Source organism: Ursus maritimus, unplaced genomic scaffold (assembly GCF_017311325.1).
Source record: "Ursus maritimus isolate PB19 unplaced genomic scaffold, ASM1731132v1 scaffold_1, whole genome shotgun sequence".
Lineage (NCBI taxonomy): Eukaryota > Metazoa > Chordata > Mammalia > Carnivora > Ursidae > Ursus > Ursus maritimus.
Window position 1 is genome coordinate 23,324,387 of NW_024423343.1, and position 26,210 is coordinate 23,350,596.

General features: G+C 34.9%; 1 protein-coding gene across 8 annotated transcripts in view; it reads left to right on the forward strand.

Annotated features, from left to right (window-relative positions):
• The window catches only part of IKZF2 (IKAROS family zinc finger 2), a 150,592-nt gene that overhangs the window by 3,204 nt on the left and 121,178 nt on the right, over window positions 1-26,210 (forward strand). For 3 of the 8 annotated variants that reach the window (XM_040641140.1, XM_040641131.1, XM_040641120.1), the window contains 2 exons: window positions 598-646; window positions 1,482-1,589. In XM_040641140.1, coding sequence (XP_040497074.1) covers window positions 613-646; window positions 1,482-1,589 — 142 coding nt within the window. In that variant the 5' untranslated portion in view covers window positions 598-612. Of the gene's footprint in view, window positions 1-597; window positions 647-1,481; window positions 1,821-26,210 lie in introns of all 8 variants that reach the window. The other 5 variants (XM_040641148.1, XM_040641125.1, XM_040641145.1 and 2 more) reach the window with 3 other exon arrangements.

Consider the following 26,210-nt stretch of genomic DNA (forward strand, 5'->3'; position numbering starts at 1 on the left):
GGTGCTTACACAGAACTTAGTGTAGGCTAAAATGTCAATACAAGTCTGGGAGTAGTGTGACTGCTGCAGAGACCTTCGAGACACACTTGGGCACTAAATTTTTGTTTTGTTTTGTTTTCTTATGTTTGTTTGTCCTCCCCCCTCCCTATTAGAACATGATGAACCAACTTGCAACAATTGTGAATAGAGCTATCTGTATACCAGGGAAGTCCTCAAACTGCAGTGTGATTGTGGGAAGTAGTGAATGGTAAAATACTTAAATCCCAGTGAAAGCTGGCACATTTGGGGTGTACCCTCCCTATTTTTTTCTTTAAACTAAGTAAAGTCTGATTAAGAGAGTTATTCCTTTCTCGATACAGCCCATCTCACAGCACACTTATCTTTCCTATCCTATCTCCAGCAGGAATCAGATCATTTGCAGAAAGAGTTCAGTGACTTGCAAATGAGCACATACAGTACGCTGTAGTATGTTTCTTGGGCCCAGGTTACAGGAGCAGCAACATGGGCTAACTGCTTGGAGCTTTAAATAAGTTAAGCATTTAATGGCAAATACTGAAAGGAATCATTGTGCTAAGGGTATCATCTTTTGTATTGCAGCACTGCACTTTGACTATGGAAACAGAGGCTATTGATGGCTATATAACGTGTAAGTATTCATTTTCATTAATTTGTTTTTGGTAATAAAATTACGTTTGTGCTACCTGTATTTTAATTTCTGAATTATGTTTTCATCAAGAATTCTATACTCTTCTCTCTGTTCACAATTGCACCTTTCAATGAGTTTGAGAAAATAATAGCACAGAAGCAAAACCAAGGAAATACAAGAATATACCTACTCTATTAATGATGGTGTGTTAGTAGTAAGTAGCTTAACAGATCAGCACTTTTGCACTGGAGTTTTTTTAATTTACTTTAAGTTTAGAGTAAGTCAGGTTACATATATGTCTACTAATATGGTGTGTACTAAATATTTACTGCTACTCTGTAACCTAATTTTTCTGACACATAATGTGAAAGCTCCTTAAGTTCACCTTTTTTTTTTTTTTTTTTTTTTTTTTTTTTTTAGCCAACTTTCCTTTTAAACACCCAGCTCTCTGATAGTCAGTGTTTTGGCAAATGCTCATTATAAATACTCTATGCTTAATCGTTAAGTGAGATGTTAAAAGAAAACTTATTTTTTTCAACAGAAAATACTTTAGAAATCAACTATTCCAATTGCCCTTATTTTACAGTTAAGATTATTGTGATAATCAAATTTTGTAATTTTTTTTTCTTTTTTTGTGGGCTGGTCGTGGCTGTTCATTATTTCATTCATTTACTATATATTTCTAAATTATAGTTCCTGATAGCTTCTTTTAAGGGAAAAAATGTATTACATTAAAGTTTCAAGGCTATGCATGCCTCTGCATGTATGAAGCAAAGTTGGTAATTAGATTTTATGTGACAATGAACAGAGACCAAAAGATTTTATTTTGTAAAAGCAGGTGACAATGAGCTTTCACCTGAAAGGGAGCACTCCAATATGGCAATTGACCTCACCTCAAGCACACCCAATGGACAGCACGCCTCACCAGGTCACATGACAAGCAGTAAGTCTTCATTTTATGATTTTTTTTTTCCTATTTCTCTAGCGACACACTTGAATTTGTTAGGTCTTTGGGGTCCTCTCACCTTGTGGTGTAGCTGCTGCTATAGATTTTGCTAAAGAAAGAACAACACAGATTTATTCCTGTTCATTCTAGTATCATAAAATATGAGCCTGCTTACTAGTCTGACCTATCCCAAGGTGGCATTTGGGAGCTGGTGCTTACCTGTATCAGGTAAGAAATGTTAGACTTTGCTGGTTATTGTTTTGACTTGCCAGGTTTATGACTAGATTTGTTGTTGTTGTTGGATAAAAGAATATGGAAACAAGTCACTTGCAAAGGACTCTTCACAGGAAAAAAAAATGAAATAATTTTGTATTGCCTTGGTACAAAGCTAATCCATCAGTGGTAGAATTGCAGTGTTACTTTTTTTTTTTTTTTAATATGTGCAAGTTTCTCCTCCAAAGCTTTGGAAGTGAAGTGTAATTGAAAATTTATGAACCTGATTTAAGTCCATTTTTCTAACAAAGTGAAAGCGTTTTGTTTTAGACTGTCCAGAGAAGTACTGTGAAAATTAGGAAGGACGTTTTGAACTTGTAGGAATAGACAAGTTTTGTCTACTATTTTTGATAAAGAGTCATTCATTGATGTAGTAAACATTGTTTTTGTATAATAAAAGAGCAACTTAAATGCTGTCCGTGACAGAAGACAGACTACTTCATTAAGAATATGGTTTGTTTTCTCTTAATTATAATGTTTAGTTATTAAGTGCAAATGCTCTGTTACTCCTCCTCAAACATAATTTGAAATCTTGTGTTTCCCTTATACTTTTGTATGTGTTATATTCTTGTGTAGAAAGGACATCTGACTTATATGTAAATATAACTTAATTTAAAAGTTTTCTATTTGGGTGCTATGTGAAGGAAAGGCAATTTCTTTCCTTTTTTTTTTTTTTTTAAACAAGATTCAATAACTAAGGGAAACTGAATCAACTACTAAACTATGAACATATTCTCAAGTTAATTCTGATTATCCAGAGAGAACGAATTTTCTTTCCAGTTCCCTCTTATAGTTCTCAAAACTTGAGGTATTATAAAGCTACTAGCTTTGTAAATAGTAAAGACTTATGAAGTATAAGCAAACGTATGTAGAGTATTATTGAATACATTTTGTAGCTCATTAACTTTAAGTGATTCTAGCTATTGACTTGAAATTTTGATTGAACTATATGAATTTACTTATATAAAAGTTTTCTTTTTATTAATGGGAAGTATTTCCCAGGAGATTTCATTCTGGAAGCCGTCGTTGAAATTCCTTTATCACATAGAAAGAAAAATTAATAGTGAGTGACTAAATGTATATTAAATTAAATTATAGTGTTAATCTTTTATGATGGATCTTGTAGCATTAATTTGTTTTTTGGTTAGTTGGCAATAATTTGACAAAAGTCATACTACTACTGCAGTGTTGGCAGTACAATTTTTGTATTTTAACATTTAATGTTCCTAGTTCCTTGGTAGAATAGATTTTTATTTCTCTGATAATTTTTGTTTCATTTCCTAAAGAGAAAAGATAGATTGATATGAAAATTTCTCTTCACTTAAAATTTAGCTATTGGCTTTAGGAACTTGAGAAACTTTGAATAATCATAGACTTTTAGCTATCATCCCCTAGCCACCACTAGGATATCAGCAGGAAAATGCTTGTTAATTGGCTCCTTTACTTGTGAATTTGATTCTGGTTTTGTAAGTACTCTCCAAAAAAGCAGTTCACTCATTTCTTTTAAGTAAACATCGCAGAGTGTGGGCATGATCAATTTGAACAAATAAGAGCTGTGCTTTTCACATTTGCGCTTTTCTCACCCGACCAACAACAGTAAAATTCTGTTTGGTAGAGTTTTGTTTTGTTTTGTTTTTCCCCCAAACTTACTAGCCTGTGGCAATTCCATGTTAATACGGTTTTTGGCTAAGCTGCATGTGTTTTCGTGTTCTTTTCCGAAGAGTTGCAGGTGAAATATTTGGCTCTCACTTCAGAGCGGTCTGTTGCATCCTTTATGTAGCCTCTCTTTACAGTATCTAGGTTACCCACTTAGGTGTTAGATGGAGAAGATACCCATTTTTCCTTTCTGTTAGATCTAGGAGAATATCAGCATTTTAGATTGCCCAAGCAAACAGTGGTAAAGAGGGACTCTTGTCTCTTACTTAGAACAAGAGACCTAAAATCGGTCACTCAGATGTTTTTCTGTAACTTGGAATAATATGTGTGTGTGTGTGTGTGTGTGTGTGTGTGTGTGTGTGTGTGTATAGGGCCTGTCAAATCACATGTGTCTGAGATGATTGGTTTTCCTAAATCCATTTAAATGCATTGTTGAACTTTATCAAACGAAAATAGCTTATTTATTTTCTGCAATTTTTTTTAAATCTTCAAATACACTTCCTGAAGGGCCGTTGCATCCAAAAACAGAATTGCAGTGTTGATTGAGAGTATTCAAGCCAAAAGTAAATGGGAACACCTTTATGATAGAATAAGATAGCCTCCAGGAGCAGCAAGGAAAGGACAGGACTGTATGTATAAGAGGGAGAAAGTTATTTTAAAACAGCTTAGAAAAAAAAATAAAAGAATTAGAACCTTTGATCTTTTTTTTTTTTTAATAAAGTAACATTCTGGCAGTAAAGTATAAATAACCTGTGATAGCCCACTTATTTTGGTTTTAGGAAAGTGGTCAGTTTTACCACAAGGTCCTAGTCATTTGTTTAGGTTTTTGATGACTCTTCTAAGATGAAGGGTGTCTGTACATCTTGCTGCCAGCTATTGTATAAAAAATAATGACAGCAGCTATCATTATTTGACAGTGCTAGAAAAGAGCATCGGCGACTTGGGGAAAAACTAAAAAATGTTACAATGTCTGGCAGCTTTTGGTTTTAAAATTTAGCATGTAAGGTAAAATCTTAACAAGTGAAGGGTAATACCGATCTCAACATTTTATAGTAACTCCTTCTTATGTTTTGGAATGAATTTTCTTAGAGAATTTTAGACTTTTTCTTATGGAATAACATCTCTTTGATAAGAAGATGGGCATTGTTGCCTGAGATCATTAGTGTACATACTGAGTCTGCTGACGGTCTTCGGTGTCAGGGATGACAGTATATGCCTTGATGGCTACTGGAAATACACAGGGTTAAGTGATTTTAAAATAGACTCTGGAAGTTAAGAATCTGAGACAGACAACTCAGACAGAACAATATAAAAATAATCCATATTGTATTTTGGCCCATCAGATGAGACTGACTTTGTGATTCCTTCTGTTTCTGGGTTAGCTCAGTTTCCAGTTCTTGCATAGTTGCTTCAGTATCGGTTTCAAACTGTTCTATCTACCCATGCTGCTTACGATTTTAAGAAATTAAGGTTCACAAATTCGTAATTAATTGTTATCTTCTACTTTTATAATGCCAATGAGTAAATTTTCTTTGGAGATGGTTAATGGTATGAAGATACATTGTGACACAGATTTTGTTTCTATTACTTTAAAACTTTTTCCATGGATCAACTTTGCAGTCAATACTATTTACCAGTCAGTTTGATGGCCAGGTGGCATGTATGGAATTGGAAGAAGTAGTAATTCTAGTTTTACAGGACTCTGACCAATAATCAGGTCAGGGAATCTAGTTTATTCTTTTCAGAGTGCTTCACATTCATTTTATTTTTTCTTAGCGGGTTTCCATTTTTAGAGCCTAGTGAAGCAGAAGTATATTATGATTTCCATTTTTCTTATGTAGAAATGGAGGTCTGAAGAAATCGGTTGGCCTTTTAGGTCCCTTAACAGCAGGATGGAGTTCAGGATTGGGACATAAAACTGTGATAGTACCTTGTGGTTTATTTAGATTACTTTAACTGATATCTCTCCATAATGTCATTATCTCAGGGTGTCCGCCATGTCCAATACTGACCCATGTTTTAGTGACAAAACTGAATTACAGAAGTAGAGGAGAGTTATTATGAGGGTGGAGTGATAGCAGATAATCTTGTTAAGCAGATGCTCTCATGCACTTTTAAAAATATCGTTTATGTTGTGGGACTTGCCAGCTTTCTGAATTGTCTTCTGTAGCTTAGTTTGGCAGTCACCCTTGGTTGGATTTCCATGGGATACACCCTAATATAACACCAGATGGGCTTGATATAAAAACTCACTATGTTTTGAATTGTACTTAGGTTTATGTGTATACCCAATATACATTTAGTTTTTACTTGTTGGGAAATTAAGAGAAAAGTTTGATTTGATTTCTTTATACCTATCAAAGGTAAGTATTATGGTTATGAACCAAAAGAAAAAAAAAAAAGAAACTAAAGGAAGTATGTATTTGCAGAGAATTAACAGCAGAAATGCTGTATATTTTTCTTTGCCCCTCATTTCCCCCTCCTGGCATTTTTAGGCTACTTCAACATAAGAATAAAGGCCTGTCTCCAACAAACAAGGCAACTTACTGTTCAAGTATTATCCTTATTGCCTCTGTCTTTGTTCAAATCTGTCTTCCCCGCTGGAAGTACAATTTTTTTTAATGTAACCATGATTGGTTAGGTTCTTTTGGGAGTCTTCCTTTAAGCTGTAATGAATTGAGATCTCTGGGTCCTATGCTCTTTTCTCCTAACTTTAGATATTGATATATTTTGATCTTATGATGTTCTGAAAGATCAATAGCAAGGCCACAGTCATAAAATTAGGTAGAATGTGTTGTTTTTCTTTGATTTTTTTCCTTTATATATGTTTAGGTCAAATATATTCAGTGATCTAGAAGTATTTTCCTTTTGGAATTAATCAAGACTCATATTATCTGTGCTTTGAAAGAGGTAAGGAGTATTTAGGAACTATGTATTCCTTATTATAAATGTTTAATCAGCACTGGAGTAAGAAAAGGACGGGGGACATAATTTATTGAGTATGTATAGGAAGTCCAACATTACGCTAGATGCATCCGTATTATTTCACTTAGTCTCCACAAGAGCTCTGTGAGGGAAGTAGTTACTCTATTTTTTTTTCAAGATTTTATTTATTTATTTATTTATTTATTTATTTATTTATTTATTTATTTTAGAGAGAGAGAGCACGCGCAAGGGAGTGGGGAGAGGAGCAGAGGGAAAGGGAGAGAAAGGATCCCAAGTGGATTCCAAGCTGAGCACGGAGTCCATACTCCATTTTATAGTACAGAAAACTGAGGCACAGAAGCAACAGATTGTTAAGTGGTTAAAAATATGGGCTTTGGAGTTATAGATGCCTGTGTTAGAATTCCTGCTCCGCTGTCAACTTTCTGTGTGACTGGAGGCATGTTACTTTGTGTCTCTGAGCTCCAGTTTCCTTATCTGTAGAATAAGGATAAGCCATACCTACTTCAGCGGACTGCTGTGAGGTTTAAATGAAGCAATACACACAAAATCCTTAGCCCAGTTCCTGGTGCTGAGATCCAACAGAGAGTCACTGCTGCTGCCACTCAGAGCAGTGAAGTTACTTTATCATCGACCAGTGACTCATAATAAAAAGGGTTTGTTTTCAAATCCATTTCTGTTTGAAATTCAGGTCTTTTGCTCTTTCCTTTTTACTATGTGGAACAGAGACAGGGATTTCTAATAATTTAGAGTAAAAATTGGAGGAAAGCCTTTCTGTTATTTAACATCTATGAAGATTTTGGTTAACAAAGAAGTAGAATTTGTCTGTATGTTAGAGATTCTTTTTATTGGGTTTCCTTTTTCCTGAGTGTAGTTTCATGTTTTTGGTTGTGTGTAAAGAAAATCATTGCTTACCTTTGGTGTTCCAAAGATACCAGTCATTAAGAATGGTAAAGAAAAAGTCCACTTAATAGATAAACCTGTTCATATCTATAATGAATTCTTTCTTAGAAGGTCTGCATCTAAAATTTCACCTTGCTTGATACTTTTGGTAGTACCATAAATTCTTATCTGATGATACCTAATCACGTTATAGGCCTGATTGTTGCTGATTGTACATTTTGGGGTAATTTATTTGTTTTGAATTTGAAGTAAACAAACTATATAATTATTATTCTAGCTGTTTTCCTTGTTGCTGTATCATTCTAATTGATTAATTCAGCGACTTTATAGGCTACCTTTAATGCGTCAGGCACTGCAAGGAGAATCCAAAGGTGAATAGTACACCGTCCTCCAGGAGCTCATGCTCTAGTTTGAAAGACTTTAAGCGGGGCATTATACTGTGGTATGCTTAGTGTTCTGATTATTATGGGGAGTGAACAGTGGTACTAGTTTAGGAAATCTTCCTAGAGGGAGAGGCTGCTGAGCTGAAACTTATTGAAGGAAGGACTTAGGAGAGAAGTGGAAGGCTTTTTCAGTATAAAGGATGCATCCACAATGAGAGCTGAGAAATAACACATGTTCTGTGAAATAAAAGCAGGTTGGTATTTCTAGAGTGTGAGGTTGGTGCCTAGGATTTGAGGCCAGAGATGCCTCTGGACAATTAGGGCAAGATGATGGAATATTTTGTATAGGAGAAAACTTAGATTTCGTTTTCAAGGAAGCCGAGGGATTTAACAAAGGAGATGACTTCTGTCTTTTGATTGTCATGGAATCACACTGGCTGTACTGTGGGGAAAAAAGGTTGCGAATGGGGACCTGTCTAGAGGCAGGAGTATTTTTAACAGCTATTGCGATGCTTGAGTGAGAAGTTGTGAGAGCTAGTGGTAGTGGGGACAAAAAGGAAGAGAAGGATTTGGGAAATATTTCATAGCTCAAAGTGGGTAGGACTTGGATAGTAGGCTTAAGGAAAGAAGGAAGTTCATGATGATGATCCCTAGATTATTGGATAAAATGGCAGTAAGTTCATCAAAGAGGATAGGAAATATTGGAGAGGCTTCCAGGAAAAGATTTAGTTTAGTTTAATTCTGGATCCAGAGAGTTTGCATCACCTGTAAGATTTGGGAGAAGATAGCAATCAGGCTTATGGACAGATTAGAGTGTGAATTTTCCTAATTAGTGAAATCTTATAGGTAGATTGTGATTTGGTTACTTTGCTACTGTCTTTAACAATAATTCTTTCATAAGTAAGTCCCAGCATTTGATCAGTGACTTTATTTTCTTTGTTGCTCCATTAAATCAAAATTCAATATTGAAATGTGTGAGTATAGGTTTTAGTGACCTCTCTCTGTTTAATGGAGTCCTTTTTTGCTAGTCTCAGAAGTTGGATTAGTACTCAACAAATTTTGAACAAAATATACCAGGCTTTCTCTTTAAATTTTTGTAGCATATTTAATATCTTAACTTTTATAGTTATTTATTTTAAAAAAATCATAAAGCTAATATATACCATATGCTCCAGTGATTCTACTATAATGATTTGTCTTTATACCTATTTCTTTATAAATATATAATTTAAAGTATATGAGGAATGATTTGTTATTTACATGCTGGCCAGTTCTGCCACATTAATAGCCAAGATACTTAATACTTTTGTCCAGAGCTTTTTTGAAAACTCTAAGATAAATATACATACATGATATATATTATTTGAAAATGATTTAGAACCTACTTAATTCTTTTAAGTTTATAATATTGTGCCTGTTGGGATAAAATTACCTAGAGTGTGGGGCGCCTGGGTGGCACAGCGGTTAAGCGTCTGCCTTCGGCTCAGGGCGTGATCCTGGCGTTATAGGATCGAGCCCCACATCAGGCTCTTCTGCTATGAGCCTGCTTCTTCCTCTCCCACTCCCCCTGCTTGTGTACCCTCTCTCGCTGGCTGTCTCTGTCTCTGTCGAATAAATAAAATCTTTAAAAAAAAAAAAATTACCTAGAGTGTGACATAGTATGATGTAAAAAATCCTAATTAATATATTTATTAACTCAAAATATCTATTACAGAACTCCATCTTAAAAATGTAAGTGCTTATTACCCAAGACACCATAGAATTCCAAATGAATGTTAATGATGGAAATACTTCATCTGAGATTTCCTGTATATGGAGATTCAGAACTCTCTAGAGAGAGATTTTTCATCTTTCAATCATCGATCCAGTAAACATTTATTAGGGAGTTACTTTGTGTGATGCACTGCTGATGCTGGGGCACAAAAAATATGTTAGGGTTTTTGTAGAGAGGGGTGTTGTCTTTCAGGGTTCAAATGAATCCATATTTTGAGATATTAATAATCCTATTGCATTTAGAAGCAAATAAGTGTGGTATATTACCATGAATTATATCCATTATAGATGAATGAATTGCTTCTCACCTTTTACCGCCAAGAGGTGTTCAAAAGTGTATAAATTTGAAGATGCACAATGAAACAGAGAGAAATATGCAACAGGCTTCTAAGATAAGTTCCCACAGGATAACAATTCCCCAAGAAAATTTTTTTATAGGGGTGCCTGGGTGGCTCTGTCGGTTAAGTGTATGCCTTGGGCTCAGGTCATGTCCTGGGCTGGAGCCCTGCCTAGGGCTCCCTGCTCAGCAGGGAGTCTGCTTCTTCCTCTCCCTCTGCTGCTCCCGCTGCTTGTGCTCTCTCTCCCTCTCTGTCAGATGAATAAATAAAATCTTTTAAAAAAATTAAAAAAAAAAATATATGTAGGATTTGGCCATAAGCCTTGCAAGTTCTGAAACTTGATTGGCAGCACACTTAGAGTGGATCCATAGCTCAGAGATTGACTTACATTAAACAAGTTTACAAAATTGGTGTTTAAAATCAGAAGGCCAGTTTATGTCTATACCTTGATTAAAAATAAAACAAGCAAAAAATACCTCAACCAACTAATAGAGAATCTGGATCACTCCAGCTGGCTTGAGGAGATCATTTTGGGTGATCAGCAAAGGTCACTTGGTGAGCAAAGGATCCCAACAAAAGGAGTTATATAATTCACATGTTTCGTGGCATCACACGGAGAGCCTAATATATTTAGGATCACAATAGAGACAGCATTGCCATTGTATCATTACTGTTAAGTCCTTTGTCTAATTCCTTCTCCCCTGGATGGACATGGATTTAGATTCCGTAGATATCTGTGCAGCCAAAATACTTCTGGGAGTCATTTTTTTCCCCCTCAGTGTCTTTGGTTAAATCCTCCAGATTCAGTCTTTAACTTACATTAATACATATAATCAGGTTACAGCCAGTTTTGCTGGCCTAGGATGGACTCATTTTCTTTAGTGTTATTTTATGTTCTTGCTTTAGGTTTGTCAAGTGTTGATTTTATGGCCTAACTCTAGAAGAGCAACCTTATAATGTCTGTAAGGATACCCCAACTACTATTACCATAAATTCAAATTGCTATTCAAAGAAATGTTGATAGGTGATAGGGTTAGCAATTTAAGAGGCCTTAAAATCAGTTTTAAATAAAGATGGGAAATAGCACTGCCACCCAAGAAAGATGCCTTAAGTTAGCTGGGGATCTAGAAGTGGTCCTCGCTATAGGTCAAGAGGAAAAAACACTGCATCAGTTTCATGATATCATTGAAGTAGTCTGACGATAGCAAATGAGATTTTATAGAAAATCATAGTATTTGAGTTTAGTTAATAAGGAAGGTGATCTTAATTACTTAATGTGAATTTAAGAATATTTGTTGGGGCTCAGTTGGTTAAGCATCCAACTCTTGATTTTGGCTCTGGTCACAATCTTAGGGTCATGAGATCCAGCCTTACCTTGGGCTCCTTCTACCCCTTTCCCCCATACAGCTTTATTTTGGGGCCACACATTGATTACAAAGAAGCTAATCAGGAGATTTTCCAGATGTGAATCTTTGAGGAAAATGACCATGCCCTATCTATCACTTCAGCCCCTAGTAATTATTTGTTGAATTAAGGAAATATTTACGATTGTGTTGCATGTATGTATTTAAATAATGTGTTTCTGACCTATTTGAGGAAATTTGAAAACTTAAGTTTTTAGGTATTGAAATAATTCTGAAATCCTAACTAACTTGTGATTTTCTCTGTTTGGGTATGTGTTGTTTTTAACCATGCCTCACTCTAAAAAAGATTTTGTAATTTTCAGATCAGCTCCCAAAAGATAACTTCTGAGATTCTAAATGGCTTTTAAGTTTTCTGATTCTATACAGTCATGTTTAGTGGAATCAAGTGAATGTCAATGTTTCCATGAATATTTTATAGTCACCATCATCATCTTCGTTACTATTATCTTTAGATAGCACATTTAGAGTTTACAGATTGAATTCCACATCCTTATAATTTTGAAATCAGTTCTCTATCACTTATTTAAAACTAATTTTAGTAGCATGTACAAAATGAAATGCTTCAATTAACTTTTCTTATGCACTCCAGATATTTTGAGGAGCATATAATTAATCAGTGTAAAGTCACGTTCTAATAAATTAACATTCTGGGTGTCTACACCTTTGACATTTTTGTCATTGCTCTCTTATTATCATGGAAGTTATAGTTCTTATTACACCTGGCTGTGTCAACTCTACTTTCTTCTTACTAAGATATCAGTATGCAGGGCTTGGTCATATTTTGAAGTGCTAAGGTGCTACATCGCTCTGCTTCCATTGAATTAATGTTAAGAATTTCTAGTTGAGTTCTAAAGAGGTATCATTTCTACAGTGACATGAAATATTTTTTGTCATGGTCATTTTCATAAAGATCCTTGTTGTTTAGAAAAGAAACCTTATAACAAGTAATACCTAGTCATTTTTAGGTATTGCCTTAAAATTCAAACACTTTAAAAACACTGATTCTAATATAGTGTTTTGAAATATGAAATATTTGAAAGCAGTTATAGATTTTGTTTGGACATAACTGATAACTAGAAAAAGAAAGATATTTTGTGAGTCTGCTGTTTTTAAATTCTCAAAATATGAATTACACGCCACCATCTGTCTGAACTATGACACATTAATGACCTAATGACAGTTTTTGGATTCAGTTTTTTGGAAACAAAAACAAACAAAAAAGAAAGACCCCCCTCTGTCCCCCCCAACCCCCCCACAATTTAAAGTGAATTATTTTTACAAAATTATTATTATAGTAAGACTATTTGCATAAATTTTTTTGATGAATTTGAGTAGTTTTAGTTGATCTCACAGTTTGAGTACAATAGCTGGTAACAAATTTGAAGAGAGTATTTTTTCAGCAAATCAGAGAAGCTTTAGTTAACTAAACAATTGCTTTCATACAACTGTATGTACAAGAAAGTGCCATATGTCTTTTAAAAACATATGTGCCCTTGTATGTGCACTTGTGTATGTGCAGATGTGTGAATGCAAAGAATAAGGACATGAAAGAAATATCACATTGTTGATAGAGTTTACATTGGAATATGGCAGGGTAAACAGGGCATTTTATCATTTATCCCAAATAGTTCTATATTTTTTTGGATCTTTCACAAAAGATCTTTTACTTGCATAATTAAAAAAACAAAACAAAACAAAACAAAAACACCCTGATTCAGTTACACATCTTCTCAAAGAAATAAAGTCTGAAGATTTTCTATAAAAGAGCCAGGCATAGCTCTGATCACATGGGTTTATCCTTGAAATTTCAGTGATATTATAGTCATGAAAATGGACTACTGCCATTAATGATAAATACTGAACAGGGGTAGGTAGTCTCATATACAAATGGTGTCTATAGACTCTTTGAGTATTATTTTAGCTTTAGTCTGGATATAAGGTATTAATTGCTAAAATGCAGTGGAATTTCCAAACAAAGTAATATACTCTGCATTTTTTTATGAGTGATATTCATTCATAGCAGGAGACACTGTAAATAGTGTACCTATCAGTGTACTTCTGGCAGTGGTAAGGAGACATAGCATAATGATACCAAAATAAATCTGAGTAGAGTGAGTTAACACTTGTACCCTGTATATGATAATCAACATTACTTTAAAAAGCCCGTTAGTCTCTTTTTCATGTTCATCAATTTAAAATTCCATTGAGTGTTGCTGTTGTTTATATTAAATCTTTTAAGGACACACTGTTTTGAGCAAGACAACTGTGGTTTATTGCTAATGGGAGTAGGACCTGTGAAAATAACTTGAGGCATATGAATGGGAAGAGCAGAGGTGTGAAGTGTAAGGAAACACAGAAGAGAGCTAGTTCAAGAAGAAAGAAAATACAAATGGTGAATGCAGAAATGAGGGTCAAGCCACAGAACTCACTAGAGTTCCTAGATCTAACAGGAATAGGGCAAATGAAAAATAGGATCTTTCCCTCCTTTTTTTTTCTTCTTTCAGAAAGTATAAATAAAGATCTGAATTTATACGCTAATTAAAGAAGCTACCTGTTTGAATGATGAGGGATGTGGCAATAAGGTTAGAATAGTTTCTGGTAGAAGATAAATGATAAATACTGAGATTCATTAGAAAAAAGTTTACATCTTCAGATATCTGAAAGCCAGAGAGTAGATGATGGGGGTGGACTGGTTGAAAGAACTGGAGTATTACGGGTTTCAGTCTAGAAAGATGAGCCGATGGGAGCAGTATAGAGGTTGGTAGCACCTAGAATAGATTGCTTGCTGTCGTAAACAGTGGTATTACTGATGGCCCCACTTTGGACTAATCTATTCTTTTTCTCTTTTATCACTGTGTCGTCTCAACAGGTTGTATTTCTGAATTATCATCGATGCAGTAAACTTTGGTCTGTCCCTCAGCTGCCTTTTTACTTCACTTTAGTGGCAAAAGGATTAGGGAGTTAGGGAAAGCTAGAGTCCTGACAGAAACATTAAGAACTTTTTCTGCTTGCTTTCTTGCTTGCTTTTTTTTTTTTTGCCCTCTTGGGAGGTGGCAATGAAGAAGGAACTTGATATTGAGCAGATGAGATGGGGTTTTGCATCCAGTTTTTGTTCTCTGATCTGTTGTTTTTCCATTTTCCTTCTGAAGTATCTAAGACACAAGCACTGAGTGTTTTAAAAGACTTTCTTAAGATCATACTCTGTAAGAGATTTAGAATTCCCAGGTTGGCTTTTACCCACTGGAACACTCTTCTAAAATTAACCTTGTGATAATACTGCAGTAAAAATTTATCAGACATGAGATGAAGTTTACACGTGTATTATTATTGAATGAAAGGTTTGCTGAGCCCATAAATAATAAAAACAAGATCAGGGTATATGTTTAACTTGCTTAAGAAAACAAACTGTTTTTAAGCCTGTTATTTAAGCTTAAGTAATATTTTATTTTAAGACACTTTATGCTATTTGAAATGCTTTCATATCTAGCATACAATGTGCTCATTAAAACTTGAACTTAAATATTTATTTAAGTAGTCTTTGAGGAATTTATTCTTCCTGGCAGTATTTAAGCATTTTATTTGTCACTAGAAAATAATAAGCATAGATTTTTTTAAAATTACAGGATTGAATAAATTTTCCCCTTCCTCCATAGTATAAAAAATGAGCCTTGGTATTATATGTCAGATCTGTGACCCCTTGCCAGATATTTCCTCTCTTGGCATCTCAGTTTATAAAACAGGGACGTTAATATCTGCCTTGTCAGAGGAGTGGTGAGCTTTAGAAAGAATATACAGAAAGTCTCCAGAATGGCGACTGGCACGTGGTAAGTAAACAAGAATGGTAGCTATTATTTTACTGTTAGATATAAAGAGTATAAGAAAAAACTTGAATCAAATAGCTGAGAAATAAATCCCACAAACATGTTATATTAAATAGTCTTCTAGGAAGGACATGCAGTGAGACTGCTTTTAATCAACAACTGTAATAATAGTAAAAAAAAAAAAGTGAAAAGAGTGAAAAACATTGCCAATAAAGCACAAGATGACTGCATCTAGTCAAAAATATGACTAGATATTTTTGTTCTTCATCTGTCTGAGTGCTGTCAGATAGTCCTTGTTTGAAAAGAAATGTGTGTGGAGATATGAGGCAATTATTAATTCTGTTGTATTCAAATCAATTACTAAAGAAATGAAACTAAAATTACCTAATTAAAGCAAATCACAAATAAACCTGCTCTGTGTGTGAGGGATATAATTGAAATGGTAATTACGCAGTAGTAATGCATTTCATTTGAGGATGGCAGTTCAGAAGATGCGTTCATGGCAGGACTTGACTGCAGGGTGTCTCCCTCTTGACCTGGTCCAGAGTGATCTTTCGCTAGGGACTTGTTTACTGTTTACCACACGTGTTGGTGAATTCCCAATATGGTTCTGAAATTTCGTGAATTCCATACTCATGGTACTGTGTGTCCTACATCAAAGTACATCGCTCTGTTGTGTATCTGGAATTCTCAATTATGTATCAGACCATAATAATGTCCATTTTTCCCCCTTTTATCCTGTGAGCAATCAAGAAGAAAAGTGGATATTCTTTTTAAAAGATACTATAGCGGAGTATGTATAAACAGACCTACTCCTATAGGTCATTTGGTTAAAAGGCGCAGAAATCTTCGTAAATCCCAGTGAGAGCATTTAAAGATACACAATTTGCTTTTCATGTCCAAGTTTAATTTTTCTTGGGTCTGGGTTACTATTAGCATCGTGACAGTGCAATCACTCTTTCAAACCAAATGACCCTTTTTCTCCAAGAGTAATTTCTTCTTTAAAAACGAGGAAGCCTTTATCATTTCCTATCTTGTTTTACCATGACTCCCTTGCTTGTGTTCATCTTATCTCCTCCATGTGACTGGAATCTCCTTGAGGGCAGGGAAATGATGTAATCTTTGCAGCCGAAGGAGAGCAGACCGAGATGAACAGGCTTGAATTTATATGTGTAAATGAGGGAAAATTGGTGCTTGTCTCTTGGGGTTGTTGTGAGGATTAATAAAATAACTTTAGCTAAAGCTTCTATCATACCGCCCTAACACATTTCAAGAAGTAATTCAAGAAGTAGTATTCATTTCTGTAGAAGTTAGCTGGCACAGTGCGTTATACACAGTAGTCTCTCAATTAAGAAAGTTGCCTGTTACTTTTACATTATGAGGTTAATATGTGTTGCTTATCTGACTGGATACAGTAGAGACATATCTTAGTTATTCCTGTAAGTTATTACTCAGACTGACCCCCACAGGTTTGGTCACTTCAGTGCTGTGTGTGCTGTGGATACCAGAGTCTAAATCACCGAGCTAGTCTTTTTACCCACAAAGCAGTTTTAAAATAAATGGTCTAAAGTTAGCACTAGCTTAGACTCTTTCTTCTCAATACACATTCAGGCAGAATACTGCAGAATACTACATTGGACTAAAAGTTTCAAGTACTTAGAAGTTTCACATGGCTTCATAAAAATACATCTTTTTCAGGCCAGTGTCACTCTCTCTGGAATATAGAGATAGATAAAAGAATTTAAAAGATCTGTAAATTCGCCCCGAGACATTTGGTTATTTGTTGGTTTTACTTAGAAAGTCTAAGTGTTAATGTTATTATTACTATTATTATTTTGAAGATTCCTAATCTTCATGAGCTAAGGTCTTCCAAATCATAAACATGCCCATTTACTAGACACATGTGAAAATGGGATATCATAATGCTGTTGTTTCAGTGAGCTTTTATCCAGTAGCTCAGTCCCAAAGATCATTTAAAAACTTACAAATCAAATGGCTCCTCCTTAAAACTGTACACAGTTCTGCTTATGCTAGATTGTGAGGCCAGACTTCAATTTTCGTAGTGCAACTGTGTTAATTATCACATTTGTTGATATAGTTATCATAAGGGTACCTAGGATCAGTTACACAACCTTTACAAAAGGGTTTTTTTTTTTCCAGTTTTTATCTGAATCCTTTCATGAAATCCTGTTTAAATGTATCCAAGCAATTTTAGATGAGCAATGTTAATCTACTTTTGCCAACATTTGTTTGTAATCATTCCTATAGCTACAAGAATTAAAGTATAAAGTATATTTAATAGCTTGGAGAATACCAAGTCTTCTCCTTATTTACATTGTAAAAGATCATCTTCTTATCTTTTTATTACTTCTTTACCTTTGAGTTTCCTTTTTTTTTAAAGTTACAACAAAATTATATATTATTTGGAAGCTTGTGAAATGTAGTTCTCTTGACATAAGGTTCTGTAAATTAAGCCCATTATATTCAACTGGAAAACAATGTACTTAATCCTAACTAAAATGAAAGTGCTTGTATCCATATAGTAGCAATTTAATGATAACAAGTTATCTGCATTTTTATGCTGAAAAGGAATCCTTGGTGGTAATCAATCAGTGATTTTCTATTTGCCATTTTTTTATCTTTGTTTTGTGAGCGGTTGGATTTGAATTGCTGTAAAACATTTTTAGCTGCTAGCAAGTTGTTTTTAATCAGTTAATGAGCATTGTTGCCTACTTGGGTGGCTTTTCAGGGTGATGGCAAACTTCTCTCCTCCAAATGCTTCCTTTTCAAGTGTGGAGTTCATGGATATTTTGGATATTAATGTATTTCCAGGATCATGTATCTCGATGAGTACAATGCTGGTGATTGATGCCTATTAATTGTATTTATCACTTTATAATAAGCATTTTGTTGTTTTAAAATGCTCTCATACTTTGAATTTTATATTTTTACTTCTCTGCTGCCTATGAGACCTTGGGCTTAGAAATTAGTATTTATTTCCAAGTTTCTACTTTTATCATTTGTTTTGATTTTCTAGGTTACTGGCTATTGAGTTAAAGGAAATGATTCAGTTAGTTGAAATAAAAAAGCTAGAAACTTTTGGTAGAGGTGTGAGAAGTATGTACTGCCTCTAAGAGAAAGATACAGAGAAGGAGTGGCTTCATTAGAAGTGTCATAATCAGTGGCTGCCAATTACTCAGTGAACAGGAAACATCTGGTGCTCAACTTCATCTATTAGCAGCCCTTATGTCTCCGTCTGCAGGTCCTTCTCTCTCTTTCTCAGTTTATTTCTTTAGATACTGATGATGCTTTGACTTTCAAATCTGTATTTGGTATTGTTCCTTTTCTCAAACTCCAAGTCCAGTCCCTCAGAAGACATTATTAGCTCCACATCTAAAATACATCCTGAATGTGCATAATTCTCACCATGTTCATTTTGAAAACTTTGGTCTGAGCTACCATCATTTTACAATTCCCTAAGCCGAAAATACTGCAGAACCTTATATCTGGCCTTCCTGCTTCCATTCCTTCTCCTCTGTTCCCCATAATCTACCAAATAGGCAGAACTGGACTTTCTAAAACCTAAATCATATTATAGCATTCCATTGCTTCAAACACAAAAGTCTTCTATTGAAAGTAGAATAAAATTAAAATTCCTTCCTAAAGTCTACAAGATCCTAAGGGTTGTGGCCCCTGCCTCCATCTCTGAACCCCTCTTTCTTCATTTTCCTTGTTCACTAAACCTTCAAAATACCTTCTGTCTTTCTTCTTCGACATGGCAAATTCATTCCTTTGAGGGTCTTTGTACTTACTGTTCTTTTTGTTTGGAATACTCTTCCTTCATAACTTTGCATGAAAGCCTCCTTCTTTTCTTCTCTCAATTTGGTTGTTGTCTCCTGGGAAAGGCTCTTCCTAAACACCTCAGGTAAATAAGCCCCTCACAGGCATTCTATGATATTACTCTATGTTATTGTCTTTGGTATATTTACTAGTCTCTGAAATTGTCTAATTTATTTATTTGTCTCTTCTCCCAGCACATACTTGAGGAGCATTTTTATTGGTTACTCACATAGCCAGAATAGAGTCAGGAACATAGTAGATGACAAATGTGGGCTCAATGGCCAACTGAATTCCTATCCTTTGCCTTCTAGAAATAGAATTCTGTGTGTGTGTGTGTGTGTTGTGTGTGTATGCACAGTATTTTATATTGTGATATCTATTCTAAAGCCTATATTTTAGAAATCTGTATATTGAGGCCCATGGTCACCTGGGGAGAGAATAGGAGACCAATGATTTAAAACCTTGTCTTCTGGCTTTTGGCTTGGTATTCCTTCGCTTACATACGACGTTCATTTCTTCTTTTTATTCTTTTGTTTATTTACTCCATTTAAAGCACATATTGAGTGCCTGTCTGCCCTGGAACATAGCAGTCCCTGTGGGTGCAGCTGTTCTTATATTTTGAAGTGAGATCCAGTGGAAGTGGTTAAGAGTACTGACTTTCAAGTTACATAGACTTGGGTTTGACTCCTGGCTCTGCTTCTTACTTTAAAGTTAAGCCTTTGGAATTGCTGATATTTGATTGTTTTTCAACTGTGTGACCTTGGGAATATTCCTTGAATTTTCTACATTCACTTCCCTCAGCTACAAATACTGGGTTTTAAGGTTTTATCTTAAGAGGTTAAACCTTTCATAAGGTTTTAAGAAATAAATGCAATAACTTACATAAAACATTTAGCTAATTTTCTGTTATTGTTAGTAGATTATAAATATTTGCATATGGTTTTCATACTTACCAGACATGGTTCCTGAGATATTACTTGAAATATAAGGAATGTCAACTCAGCCTCAAGTTATTTCTTGCCTTCTAAGAAGATGTTTGTTTTTCTGACGTGATTGTTATTTTATTTATTTATTTATTTAAGAGAGAAAGAGAGCATGAGCATGTATGAGTGGGGGGGAGGGGCAGAGGGAGAAGGAGCGAGAGAATCTTAAGCAGACTCCCCTCTATGCTCAGAGCCCAACATGGGGCTTGATCTCACAACCCCAAGATCATGACATGAGCTGAAATCAAGAGTCGGGGGCTTAACCCACTGAGCCACCCAGGCACCCCTTGATTGTTATAACATTTAGAATATTTTCCATTTAACAACCAAAAAGTTTGACATCTGTAAATTTCACTGTTTCACAAATCCATTGTGGTGTTTCATAAATTTATTTTATAATGGTAACTTTATTTAGCTTTTCTATTTGATTTTATATTATACTTAATAGTATTTTAATCATTATCGTTGATTATAATGGTGATTTAATAGTCTCTGAGTACTTAGGAAAGGGAATGCGTTATAAAAACAATCAGATCTCATTTCTTTAGTTCCTATGATGCTTTGGAAATATTTTTTTTTTGTTAATTGATTGGAAAAATCACGTTATAATTTTTTAGAAAATAAAATTGATATATGTACCCAAAAGTTCTGATGATAGATTAGAATCCAAAGAGAAAATGGAAGCAAGTATATTGTTGAGTCCAAATTACCTTTATTTGGATTGGATTAACTGCCTGCATTCTATGGCTGTATGTGTATAGTATAGATCAATAAGGTGTTCAGAATGGGATTAACTATCTGGAAGGAAATGGTGTTATCTAAACCCTACAGCTGGAAAATATGAGAATTAGAAACTTAATTGATTAATAATGGATTACATCATTATCCAGCTGGGTGGAGCTGACACGGTGGGGTTTTCTTTTTGGAAAAAAATATCTTAATTGCAATGGTGTTCCACTTGGCATTTAGTAAAAATGTAATTCACTGAGAACACATTTAGGGTTAGAAAGAGACCTAACCTCTGTAGCTTAGTGGTTTAGTGTTTCTGAGGCAGAGTTGGGGCGAGGTTTAAAATTAGGATGTAAAATCAGAACAGCATGACTTTAGCTAATGTACTGTTTGCCCTTGACCCCTTCTCCACAACTTGCTAATAATGATAGGTCTTTGACAAGTGTAACAGCCTTATGCCCATTTTATTTACAGTTTTCATAGCTAATGAATAATAAGAAAAAAAGTCCACCAGGACCTGATTGTTTACCTCTCTAATAGCAATTTACAGATGGTACATACTGTGGCTGTTACAAACTATGTCCTATAATAGCATTTGATATAAGTAGCTGCTCACCATTCTGTATTGTGGTTGGAGCTGGAGAAATAGAAAATTGGTCATTTCCCGGCAGATAGCTGTAAGTTTCAATTCAGTCAGAATGCCGTATGTACTGTGATAGGTTTATAATTATTACCCAAAGATTGATGGTTTTTTGGTGAGTGTAAATTTGTGCAGCCGTAATCCATTAAGAAATCAATAATCATTCCATTCTGATGTGTAGTTCCTACTCACTGTTATAAATGTATACCCAGAGCTGAAACCAATCCCCCCCCTTTTTTGAAATTATAGTTGACACTATTGGAAATGAGGGTATTATTATAACATTTTTTCTTCAATCAGATTCCTTTTTCTTTGCCTGTATTCTCTTGCCCCATACTGCACCCTAATGAAAGGCTGTATGTTTCCTTAACATTAAAAATATATATTTAGACCTCTTTACTGTTTCTGTTTTCATCTTTTAGTTTAATGGCAAATTATTTATATGTTTAAAGTATCTTAGTGTTTCTTTCTGTAATATGAAGGTAATTTATTACCAAATCTACATCATCAGGAAAGTAATAGGTTCTTCCTTTTAAAATAAATTTTAACCTTGATGCTGTGATATTATCATAAAAATCAAGTTCAACATTTATTAACTTTTGCACCTGCTAAGCCTATGCTAGATTCTATTGGGGGAAGGAAAGATTGGGACAACATTGACCCTGCTATCAGAAGAGCATATATTTTAGAGAAAGAGAGACTCAAATCAGCACAAATAACATAAGGATGTGAAGAAAGAAGAAAAGTGGTGGAGGAAATGTCAGCTCTGAAACCATCCATTACGTAAGTTCCGAACTGGAACTTTGGTGTTAGAATATGATAGTGCTGGGGATGATAGGGTGTGGGTAGTGAGCTTCGTCCCACAGGGGATGTGGCCAGTGTTACAAAAATTCTGCCATGGTCGGGGCTGAAGAGTAGTCTACATAAAGATTCTAAAGAAAAGCGATATAGGAACAGAGTGTAAAATTAAAAAGTGGAGAAAGATATAAAATGAAAAGTAAAGGCCCCACTGCCTTGGTAATCCCAGTCCTCAATTTCTGAATTGTCTTTCCATAATTTTTTCGTGTATTCATTCTAGCATGTTCAGTATAGTGGTAGTTCAGCTGGAATATAGATCACCATGTCTCTATGTTTTTTGTTTAGTACAAGTAGGATTACACTGTGCCTGCTGACTTATGACTTGATTTTTCATTTAGGGGTTTCTTTTTTTGTATCAACACTTTGTTCTTGAGTGCATGTAGTTTTGTTATACACTGAGGATACACTGTGATTTATTTAGTCCTTCACTGATGAACATTTAGCTTGCTTCTAGGTTTTTGCTCTTACATACACAGTGTTGCTGTGAATATCCTTGTCCGTACATTTACCTCTACATACATCCTTAGGGTAATTTGGCTATAGATTTGCTATGTCAAGAAATCTGTGCAGTGACCATTTTGGTGGACAAAGTATAGTCAGATTGCCTTTTGAAAAGGTTACCGGTTCACACTACAAGTAGCTTGTGAGTGAGTCTGTGTTTTGTCATCTTTGACAACATTGAATTTTATTGGTTTTGGTTAATCTGATGGGGGAAAATAGCAGGTAGGGATATTTGACGTTTCTTAGTTATGGTTAAACATTATTTCATATGTTTGTTGGTGGGGATATCTGTGTCTAATTTTTGTCCCAAAGACTCATTTCTGTTTTAGCATGCAGGAGAAATTATAATTCAAAGCTCTTTTAAGAACGTTGAGAAAGGAAGAAAAAAGGTTTTATTTTGGGGTCCATGTTTTGAGGCAGATTTGATGGAAGAATGCCTATCATTTGATGTTGAGTAAAAACTTCAGAATGTTGAACATTCTATAGCAGAAGATGTAGCTTTTGTTTCACTGGTTAGTTCATCTTGGCAAATCACATAAGAAATCCATCCAAGGTATTTAGCATAGCACTTCAGTAAAGTTCAGAGGTTAATGAAATTTTGTTATATGATGAAACCTGGCTGTCCATGTAGCAGCAGTTATTTTAGGAGGAAAGAGTGTATATCTAAAAAGTAGAAGTAGGAAACAGTAAACAAAACTAAAAGACAATCTGTGGAGTGGGAGAAGATACTTGCAAATGACGTAACTGATAAAGGGTCAGTATCTGAAATACATAAAGAAATTATAAAATTGAACACCCAAAAAACATAATCCAGTTAAAAAATGGTCAGAAAACATGAATAGGCCTTTTTCCAAAGAAGACACACATGGCTAACAGATACATGGAAAGATGCTCAACATCACTCATCATCAGGGAAATACAAATCAAAACTACAATGAGATATCACCTCACACCTGTCAGAATGTGTAAAATTAACAACACTGGAAACAACAGGTGTTGGTGAGGATGTAGAGAAAGGGGAACCCTCTTAACACTGTTGGTGGGAATGCAAACTGGTACAGTCACTCTGGAAAACAGTATGGAAGTTCAAAAAGTTAAAATAGAATTACCCTATGATCCAGCAATTGCACTACTAGGTATTTACCCAGAGGATACAAAAATACTAATTCAAAGGAATACATGCACCTTAATGTTTATAGCAGCATTACTAACAATAGCCAAATTATGGAAAGAACCCAAATGTCCATCAACTGAAGAATGGATAAAGAAGTGGAATTGCACTACTAGGTATTTACCCAGAGGATACAAAAATACTAATTCAAAGGAATACATGCACCTTAATGTTTATAGCAGCATTACTAACAATAGCCAAATTATGGAAAGAACCCAAATGTCCATCAACTGAAGAATGGATAAAGAAGTGGCGTGCACATGCGCGCGCGCACACACACACACACACACACACACACACTGAAATATTACTCAGCCATCAAAAAGAATGAAATCTTGTCATTTGCAATGGTGTGGATAGAGTTAGAGAGTATGATGCTAAGCAAAATAAGTTAGAGAAACACCTACCATATGATTTCACTTATATGTGGAATTTAAGAAACGAAACAAATGAACATGAACGGGGTGGTAAGAGGGGGAAGAGAAGCAAACCAAGAAACAGATTCTTAACTACAGAGAACAAACTGATGGTTACCAGAGGGGAGGTGGGCGGGGGCATGGGTTAAATGAGTGATGGAAATTAAGGAGTACACTTGTGATGAGTGCCAGATGTTGTATGTAAGTGATTAATCACTGAATTCTATACCTGAAACTAATATTGTACTGTAAAAACTTAGAGGAAAAAATAAAAAGTAGAAGTAGCAAACAAAGAATACAGAAATAAAAATAAGGTTTTACTTAAAAATTATTTGATTAATTACATTTAAGTTACTACGTAAGGTATAAGGGGATAAGAAGCTACCTGTGTAGGACCCAATTTTCCTATTTCAAGACTGGTGGAGATCTCTGAGCCTTTCAGTCGATAAGCAATTTGAATTGCCTGGAAACTCACAGGCTAAGTCTTATCTTGAAAAAATACTGAGTGTAGTCCTCTTTTTGTTTTCTTGTATACTTTTCTGGAAACTACTGGGTTAGACTTGCCCTGTGTTTTACTCACATGGGAAACTGAAATATACTGATTGCTGAGGAGGTTTATTACATGATAGATACGTTTTTCATGAGCAATTATGTATCCAACTGTGTTTTCTAGTTTTGTAGCTCCTACCCTGTCCCAAGAACTAGATTGTTCTGGCCTGCTAAGGAATATGCTAGAAGTCACCAGGACCTGGGTTTGTTCTTTAACTCAAAGACAACATTAAGATAGAGCAAACTTGTACCCCTTTCCCTTTCTCTCTTCTCTAGAATGGTGGTGTGAGGACATGGCTGATTAAACCTCTGCTTTTTGCCTACAAAATCACATTAAAAATAGCAGACTTCCAAGTTCTCTTCTGGGGCTACTTTGTGTGTGTGTGTGTGTGTGTGTGTGTGTGTGTGTGTGTGTGTGTATACCCATGTCATTCATCTCACCACTGAAAATAACCCTGATGAATCAAACACTTACTTGGAAGTGACCCCAGAGGTCATTTAGAACAACTTCCTAAACAAAGCAAGAATATCCTTGACAGCATGCATGACAGGTGGTCTCTGGGATTTTGTTTGCTTCCAGTGCTAGAGGAAGGAAGCTCACTGTTGCATTGTTGATCGGCTCTAATTCTTAGAAAGTTCTTCCTTACACTGAGTTCTCATCTGCCTCTCTGGAATGTCAATGCTTTTTACTAAGACACAGACTAAAGATCTAAAGGGAATTTTAGATGCTTTGTTTTATATTAGTGCTTATAGGCTAGGTTTTCATGTAGCAGTTTTTAGAGTTTTGCATTGACCCTTATGTTTAAAAAACTATCATAATTTCTTCTGAGGAATAATACCACAGAGGTAATACTTAACATATATGCCCTGTCTTTCCATCTTCACCCAAACAGCTACAAGTAAACCATCTAAGTATGGTTAAATAACAAACAAAAAAACAGAACAAAAATCCCTGGTGTTATTTTCAGTAATTTCTATCTTAATGTTACTTTTAGTTGCTTATCCTTAAATGACTTTTAATTCTTATTTGACAGTTCAAATTAAACTATAGTTAAGGTGATATTTTTGCCAGAAAATTACACGTGTTTTCAAGACAGACATCCACTGATTATGTTTCCATTTCAAATGCAATGCAAAATTTTAGCTTTGTGCATTGATGTTTTAGTAGTTACTATGTTATTCTAAATCTTAATGCTTTGAGATTTTAAAATGGTACTTAAAAGCAAAAAGGCATATAGGGAAATGTGGCAAAATTCATATAAAGAAAATAGGAAATCTTTCAGGGATTCATTTAGCTTAGGATGTGGAAACTTAGCAAATTTTCCTGCTAAAATTTCTTAGGAAGGATTCCTAGGTGAAAAAGGTAATATGAAGTCCCCTGACAGGGGTTTTAGGCATCCACCTTTGTTCCTCCGAA